General features: G+C 38.6%; 1 protein-coding gene and 1 non-coding gene across 2 annotated transcripts; both read right to left on the minus strand.

Annotated features, from left to right (window-relative positions):
- Window positions 1-1471: 1471 nt before the first annotated feature.
- Window positions 1472-1542, minus strand: TRNAG-CCC (transfer RNA glycine (anticodon CCC)). Its single transcript has one exon. It is a non-coding gene; the product is annotated as a tRNA-Gly (tRNA).
- An 899-nt stretch (window positions 1543-2441) lies between these two features.
- Window positions 2442-6750, minus strand: LOC133731964 (electron transfer flavoprotein subunit alpha, mitochondrial). Its single transcript, XM_062159414.1, has 8 exons — window positions 6608-6750; window positions 6323-6505; window positions 5944-6155; window positions 4748-4911; window positions 4394-4552; window positions 4045-4097; window positions 3205-3345; window positions 2442-2849 (listed from the first exon to the last, which is right to left on the minus strand). The coding sequence occupies exons 1-8, from the start codon at window positions 6698-6700 to the stop codon at window positions 2772-2774; spliced, it is 1083 nt and encodes a 360-aa protein (XP_062015398.1). The 5' UTR covers window positions 6701-6750; the 3' UTR covers window positions 2442-2771.
- Between the last annotated feature and the right edge of the window lie 2191 nt (window positions 6751-8941).

The raw sequence follows: 8941 nt of genomic DNA on the forward strand, positions 1-8941 counted from the left end.
TTTCGACCAACCGTTTACAATAAAACATCACTTCGCATCAATAAAATCCCCACAATTTATGGGGGCTCATTTGCCAACTTCCACACAGTATACACAAGCATAATGAAGATGCAGGCCATTAAAGTGTATGCCCCATATAAAATGTGGCAACTAACACAATTATTTAGAGGAGCCTTCGGGTCGCCCTAATGGAATGCTTGGACAGCCCCGTGAACCATGATTATTAATTGTACCATCAGACACGAATGAGTGTCGAACAAAATTAAGGCACAGATGATCCTTATTTGGTTGGCGGTTCGCCAAAATGTAATATATAATTTTCTTCATTACCAGCAACTGCCAAGTGCCAACCAATATGGAGACGTGAGCAAAGTTAATTACCTTGTTGGCTCTTTACATATACAAGTATTTTCCCAAGCGTTTGTCCACTTGTCAATTCATTGTTTCTTGTTTTTCTAACATTCAAAAACAGGTAGCCTTAGTATTAAGGCTATAACTTAAATTGTTCGATTTTTAGCTTTAGTATTGTCTGATTTTTTAGTTTTCAGAGATTAATCTAAGGCCTCATTTGGTTCGAGGAAAGAAAATAAAATAAATTCCCTACTCTTTCCACGGGCATGGGAAATTGCAAGTCCCATCAATTTTCATTTCCAGTGTTTGGAAAATGCCATGAATATGGTCATATATTTTCGTAATAAATGTAGGAAAGGGAAAGTGAATCCTAGGGTGGGTGGGGGGAACCATTTACCATCCTATATTTATTTCCTTTGGAGGGAAATTATTACATGGTCCCGGACCATAGTACACGTGGTGATCTCGGATGATATTATTGGCCCATGTGACTCGTAATGATTTCTGATTGGTCTCTTAAATTAATTTTTCTTTTATTTTTTAACCTCTCTGCATGATTCCCACCACATTCAAGTGAGATTATTAGTTGGAACTACCACATGGCAGTGCCACGCGGTACCCCTTTGGGAACTATTTTCCTTTCTTTTATCATATCAAACACAGGAAATGAATGAATAATTTTTCTTTCCCAAGACCTTGATTCCGCGAAACAAACATGGCCTAAGGGTTATATTATGTTAGGGTCATTTTGGTTCCTAGGCAGTGGTCCAATTTTGACGTAGCCTTTCTGAGTGGATTATTCTATAATGTTACCTACATTTGCTAATATAATAGACTGACGTCCTTTCCTACCTAAAAAAAAAAAAAAAAAAAGCTTAGAACAGTTATAAAAGTAGTTAATTACTAATTGCTACACGTCGGATTTTGTTTTTATTTAAATCAAAATTTTAAAATCTCAAATTTTGATGAAGTTTTTCCTGAATTTAAAGCCTATATTTATAATAGTGGAGATTGAATTAAGATTAATACGATTTCCATGTTGATTATGAGTCCAGAAGAAGAAGAAGGAAAAAAATCTTGAACAAGCCAATTAGCAAAATTGAAAATACAAACAAAAATTTGCGCATCCAGGGAATCGAACCCTGGTCAGTACCGTGGGAGGGTACTATGATACCACTACACCAGATGCGCTTGTTTAACCTGCAACGCTTAAAAATAATATAAGTACTTAATCTCCCTGTATATTATAGATTTAGTTTTCTAGTTTTTTCGAAGATTTCAAGAAGCTGTACGGGTTAGCTATGCTACAATGAGAATCCTGTCGATCTCACTATTAGTAGCTGAACCAATCCTTTATTTCTATAGGAGATAATTTGATTTAAGTGCAAAACTCACAACCCATATTGGATGTAGTCCGGATGAATTTTTTTGTTAATCGAAGTCCTATTTATTTCTACATGCAGTAGATATAACATCCTCTACTAACTTACAGAATTGATCTTGTGGTTCTGTCTAGAATGATGTACTTTTCGAGTTTAAGAGTTTTTCACTATTGCTGGACAACTGGTGCAAAATCCAAATGGAATGAAATGGAATTCATATATTCCCTTTATAACCTTGGAATCAAACTCCTTTGTAGTTTGACTTAGAATCTGTACTAGATAGTTCCCCCTTCCCCTTAATGTGATTCAACTTTGACCTCCAAAAGACATTTTGGAACACCAAAAATGCAAACTTCAAATATTGCAGTATAGCTAGAACGGCTTACTATGCTACAACGATCTTGTATAAATGTCTTCATGGAAAAGAGCACTCTCTGTCAACTGAAAAGGTATATGTACCAGGATGACCACAAGCTCCCAGGTTAGTTAACTCGGTTCAAATTTGGTGACCAGGTAAACACTGCTGTATAACTGACTAGAAGGGTGATCATACAGTAGATCTCTGCAAATGCATTTTGCTTCCATCAACACATTGACAACTACTAACTTGAGCAAAATATGACAGAATTCTTCGAAATGTATCTTGTCATCCTCCAAGCAACTCGTAAGCTTTGTTTAAAATATAAACCAGAACAGTAGAATCATGAATACTTGGTAAAAGAAATTATTCTTTGGTCCAATAAGCCCTGACTCAAGACTAATTCACCTTGTATTACAAATTTACAATTCAGGAAAATACTCTGACTAGTTCGGACAGCCTAATCCAAACTTTGAACTGAACCATAAAAGATGAGTATAAATCTATCAAGAGGCAGTGATTTTGATAATGTGTTCGACTCTATCTGCAATTTGATATTGAAAAACATAAAATTGTGGTATATTCAATCCTCTACTTTCTTTATTGAATTTGAAATTTCTGATTTACAAATGTCAGCCTTGAAGCAGTTTGTGGACCATTGAAATGTTCATGTTACAGATTTATTTTTTCTCGGGAAGCTTCTCTAGCAACTCTGGTATCACATCAAAAATATCACCTACAAGTCCATAGTCAGCTACCTGTAATGCATATCAAAGAATTTATTAGACTGGCAAATATCAAGAGAGAGAAAATCCATTGAACATGTCATATATTTTCCGCAAATACTTCTACATAAGAACACTACATGCCAAGAAGGGTTGCAGAGTGTAAAATCCTAGAGCCCATAATTTTTAAGAATAGTTTTCTGTTTTGTTATTTCTTTTTGGCAGCTGAGGTAGCAAAATTGCTTGAAATGGCTCTTTCATCTTTAAGCATAAAGGACCAAAATTCTTGCCTTTTTGTCATAACCTTCAGATCTGAGAGGTTAAGTGTACTAATTATTAACAACAGTGACAATTATGAAATAGAAAGAGGAGAAAATCAAGTCATCACCTGAAATATGGGTGCATCTGCATCTTTGTTCACAGCAACAATGTACTTGGAATCTCGCATGCCTGCCAAGTGTTGAATGGCTCCTGAAACACCAAAGGCCATGTACAACTCTGGGGCAACTATCTTTCCAGTTTGGCCAACCTAACAGACAAAACCAATCACATTATAAGACCAGGGGAAGAAAAACAAGAATGCCAGAACATATGACTAATTAGAACAATCACAATAGAGAGCATGAACCATTGTAAACATTTACATAGGAATTTCAGATCCTCAAGATATTGCAAGTGGTTAAGATTGATTAATCCAATTTATGTGTGTGTGTGTGTGTGTTGGGAGATATGGAGAATGAGTTCAGAAGGTGGACATTTGATTGCACAAGAGGTCCACTATTCCCTGTATATGAAGTTAAGAAATAAAATATAGTGCATATTATTATGATGGAAGCCCCAATGACTTTACATAGGACCTATCCACTTTTCTCAATGTGATGGTCAGCTGTATATGTGTCTCTGTGTTTTCTGGTATACAATCACAAACTGAAAAAATGATAAAGTTCCACTAAAATTATATTCCTTTGTTTTTTAATTTTTAACCCTCTAAACTCTGATGGAAGATGGGGACTCAAGTACTCAACAAGCTTTCTGGCTGGGATGGAGCAGCTGAAGAATTTCTCAATCAGTGTTGCAGAATGTCAACTAGCAGCGGAAAACTTTGAAACAGTTTAAAAAATATATACACAAAAATTGAATGAGAACATTAACTATGCCATGCTATTACATGTATAGAAGTATATATATGTTTTACAGTTGAGGAAAAAAAAAACAATATACACATTACCTGCAGGTCATTAGGAACATATCCTGCATCAACAGCAGCACGGGTAGCTCCAACTAAGCAAAAGAAAAGAAGAAAATGTTAAGACTTTCTTATGCATATTGCAACAACAGCATATGACCATAAAATATAAATTCAAGAACGAGAAGTTTAGATATCTTCTGATGTGTGAAATTATAGTATTATCAGAGGTCAACTGCATATCATATTCAAAGACATGAAGATGTGGGGAAGCATGGGTCATCATAAGCAAACAAACACAACATATACAAACACAAGGCAACAACAATAAGAATAAAACAGATACTGCAAATGTAGTAAACAACTGAGAAAACGTTTACAATGACATTACCAGCTGCACCAAGTTTTTCTGCAAGCTTTTCTATCATTTTGAAGTTTTCAGCACTTTTTAGCGCACGCCCACCAGTAATCACAACACGGGCATTTCCAAGATCAGGGCGCTCTATATCCTGGGATGTGTGCTTAACATATCGAGATTTGCCAACAGAATCTGCAAATGAGATACAAAACCATGTCAAGAGATGGCGTCTGATAAATGAGAATACCCAAGAGACTGTTAATCATGTAACACTAAACTATCCAGGGAAAATTTCAGAGACAGACAAAGAGGCAATCACATCAATTAAGTTAAACTTCAAAGTAGTGGCCACTAGATACTTCATTCATTGGTAACTGACAAACGGACCTTCACCAAAGGTGGAGAGATCAACCTGGGAGATGGAAGCTTCATTAGATTTTGAATCAGATGTGATGGGAGAAACCGGAAAGGATGTTGCTCTAATGGTCAACAGACAAGGGCCAACACCAGTGTATCGAACAGTACAAAGTGCATTTCCAGCATATATTGGCCTGCAATACGAATATGTAATCTTACTTCTAGTCAGATATACTCCACAGTAAACGCAAATACACAGTAAGGAGTCAACTGAGATCATCCAAAGCATGAGCAGGAAACTAACCCTATAGCATCTTGCCAAAAGTGAAACAAGTTATTACAACTAAAATGTATTTCATGATGTGTTTGCTTCTGATTTAGGTAACTCCATGCTTTGATAGGGAAATCCATCAGTCTCTAACTATTCAGCACTGGGTTTGATTAATTCAAGAAAACTTTTGTACCCAAATCACAAGGATTAAGAGTAAAAGTACCCGATTTTTGTGTACAATAAGAACATGTGTAAGAGTTCCCTGTGTTTATCTAACTAAAAAGGATCAAATATTGGGCACAGTTATGGGCTTATTTGCTAATGAATCTAACATTCAATTCTTTGACCTTAATGTGGACTGGATGGATACTTTAGCTCAAGTAAGTTATTAAGCTTTTTGTTGCCTAATATAGTGACTATGTTGTTTGTTGATGTGGATCCAGTGGCTTTGAATAATTTTACTTTCTTTAAATAAAAAACACCAAACAATTTATACTCGGATCTGGAGTAGACGTCTGCACGATCAGAACTGTCCATTTTTAGGTCCTCTTTCAAGAATCATCCTTGCCAAAAATCAGCCAAATTGGAAATGGTTTAGCTTGTCCATTTCAGTTTTTTTTTTTTGTCAGGTGGAAGGAAAAAATAAGGTAGATTATTTGATTTGTATAGGTTGGCTTTATGTGACAGAGGATGTGATCAGGATTGGTATAACTGTATTTGTTTGAATAGTTTTGATAACAAAACCATTTCCAATCTAGTGACTTTATGCAGGGATTATCCTTGCACGCAGAGGGACATAAAGCATGAACAGTTCCGATCATTGAACTACGTTACAGAGTGGTCGCGGATGGTGGATGTCTGTATTTTTATTTGCAAACGTCCACTAGAGACCTGTCCTCACCTTTTCTACATTATGAGTAAAGAGACTACATCAAACACCTGAAAAACAAAATACCTGACAAATAGATGAGGCTCGGAGATTCCAGTCACATCCGTGATTGGAGAAACATCCAAAAGAGCAGCTGCCCGTGGCATTATGTTCTTCCCAAATGATCCTGAAGTTGTGATCACATGTGAGTACCCGCCTTTCTGCTGAACCAACTGCACTAGTTTAGCCCAAGGTTCTGCCAGAGGATGACTAAACTCATCAGAATCAGCCACAAGCACCTGTATAGAACAATTTCATTTTCGATTACCCCCCGATAATCTTAGGAATTGCTAACCAATTTGCAAAACAGAAAAAACACAACCTAACAAAATCAATCACCAAACTTGATCATGCCAGAAACAACATATCTATGCCAATTTCAATTAACATAAGTTGCTTATTATACCTGAGCCACTGAAGGGTCGCACGAAGCCGCTTGTGCGGCGGCCTCATGGAGGCCAGGGCCGGACCCAGCCAACAGCAATGAAATGGAGTTGTCCTTGCTTAGAGACTTGGCTGCCTTTACTGCGCTCACGGATTGGATTTTGAGAGAGCTACCTTCATGTTCAGCTAAAACCAGCGTGCTAATCTATTCGATTATTTGAAGAAGAAGAAAAAAAAAATTAGAATGCGATATATGAAACGAAACGTTGAAGGATGAAAATTTGTGTAGCGATGAGAGTGAACTTACGGATCGAGAATTGAAGGTTGAAGCGAAGGTTTGGGATGTGAAGGAAGGAATGATTCGTTTCCTGAAAGCTCTGAGGGCTGCTCCAGTTGCCATTGCTCTCCTGTGTTTTTGAGGATAGTGATGAACTGATGATGGAGTTTGAATAATGTAGGCAACTTTGATTTTAGTTTTTATTTTATTTTATCAATAAATGGTGATTTGAAAAAGAAAAAAATGGGATTCAAAATTCCTATTCTCAATATTTGCCTTCAATTATTTTTTACAAAAAATCAGAATATTATCCATGGACACAAACTGTTTTTGTTTTTCCTATTATTTTTGGACTTTTAAAATTTTGCTTGCAGAAATGGACGTGTTTTGATGTGAACCGAACTGCCCGTAATTTTTTTTAGAAGAAATCAAATTCATTAATAAACTGAAATGATTACAACTCATTGGAATGGTCGATTGTGGTTACGATACCACGACGCACATTGCATTCAAGATCCGTAGTTACGGATTTGTCACTAATAGCGACAACCATGAGCTGAATGAGCCCAACCCCTAACGAAAATTTACACTCAAAACCATGAGCTACAATAACAGGTAACAAATCCTGAGTGTAACAATACAACCTCGCCGCCAATATTAATACAAACCAATTTACCCTCTCAAACACTGTGTCCAAATACTGCTAGACCACCTGCAAGACTAAATAATCATCACGTTAACAACTATAAGGCATCAAAAGTAGAGCACATAGTTACCAGGAATAACACCACAAAAATGGCACAGCGACAAGACCAAAACTCCTAAATCCTACCTCAATTAAGTAGGGACTTATAGAGCCTAACTAAACAAAGTACTAATAAAAATATAAAAACCCTAACAACAACCAAAACAATGTTGTCGGGACCTAAAAAGTGGATCTAACACGAAATCAAACACAATTAAAAAGGATCTATATAGAAAATAGGACCTAGGTTTTTCTCTCTAGCGAGAAAAACTTCTAAGGCCGTCTGCGTCCTCGTCTGTGAAGATCAGTTCTGTCCGGTGGCACCCGGACGTCTTGGCTGGCCTCTGGCCTCGCCGACGTACTGCGGTCTGCTGTCGGACGGGATATTGATGCTACTGCCCAGGGTTTTCATGGGAGAAAGGTTTTCCGCTTGAGGCTTCGGTATGATGGTTTTGGTGCAGGTCTCTGGGTGTCGTCTCTGGTTCACGGTGGCAGGTGCTTCGTCGTGGGTTTCCAGGACCGGCGTGAGACGTTTGGATCGTGGAGCCTATGATCTGGTGCGCTACATCGTCGTCAGTTTCGTAGTGGTGCGGACCTGGTTTCCAGGGTCGAGGTGGCGTAGTTCCATGGCAGCATAGCGGTACGAGTTGCGGAGGCTGAGGCAGCAAGGGATGTGGCGGTACGATGGTGGCGCGGTGGCGGCGAGGTTGAGCGGCAGTGCTATCTCCTGGTGTGAGAGAGAGATGACGTTTGGGCTTAAATCAATCCAGTACTGATGGGCCTTGAGTTGGGCTAGGGTTTTGGCTTTGGCCCACCACTATGTTATTTAGTTTTGTCTATTTTACAATTATTGTTCCGTTTTTCCGGGACAGTCTAGGCACTTTTGTGCATCTAGTTTTAGTATTGGGTCTTGGTCTTGTCAACTTAATTCTCAGTGTTTCTAGTTGTACACCAATTGAGGTCTCTAGGCGACTAGATTTACTGTTTCCAAGTTAGGTTGGGAGGGCCGGGTCTTTCTAGCGCCTCCGGCGTAGTATCAAAGGGGGATCCCGCTATGTCTACGATGTATTCAATGTCAAATGAGTGACATAGTTTTTATGTACCACTGTGGGTACTAACACATCTTATTGTCTGTCTTAGATGGCAGCGGAAGGGTATGTAAGGGCCATTCTGGCTTTTGATCAATATATTGGCTTTGCCTTCTTTCAAAAAAATGTTGTCGGGACCTACAATCCTGTCCTAAATGGTCGCCACTGAACTGCCACTAACCATCGTCTATGAAAAGGTATCGACATCATCGATCTCCCTAGCATCATATTTAGTCGACAATTGGCTTTCTAAACAAACCTGAAGGGTCACCACCAAACCAACCCAATCCCAAACCTCCTTCCCTGCCAGCCATCATGCCCATCCCCTAAATCTGCCTTGAACCTCCATCTCCAACTATCCAATTCCCCACTGGCAAGCCATGCCACCTGTTTGGCTCCAATTTTGCTGCAGCTGGTCAACAGTCTCATTTCTTGCGCGGGCGTGCCAGCACCGTTCGGGTGCGGTCGTCGGGGGTGTCCATTGACCTGACTTCTATCGAGCGATTGTAGACGAGGAGAGCACCAACCTCG

The sequence above is a fragment of the Rosa rugosa genome, chromosome 2 (assembly GCF_958449725.1).
Source record: "Rosa rugosa chromosome 2, drRosRugo1.1, whole genome shotgun sequence".
NCBI classification, from domain to species: Eukaryota; Viridiplantae; Streptophyta; class Magnoliopsida; order Rosales; family Rosaceae; genus Rosa; species Rosa rugosa.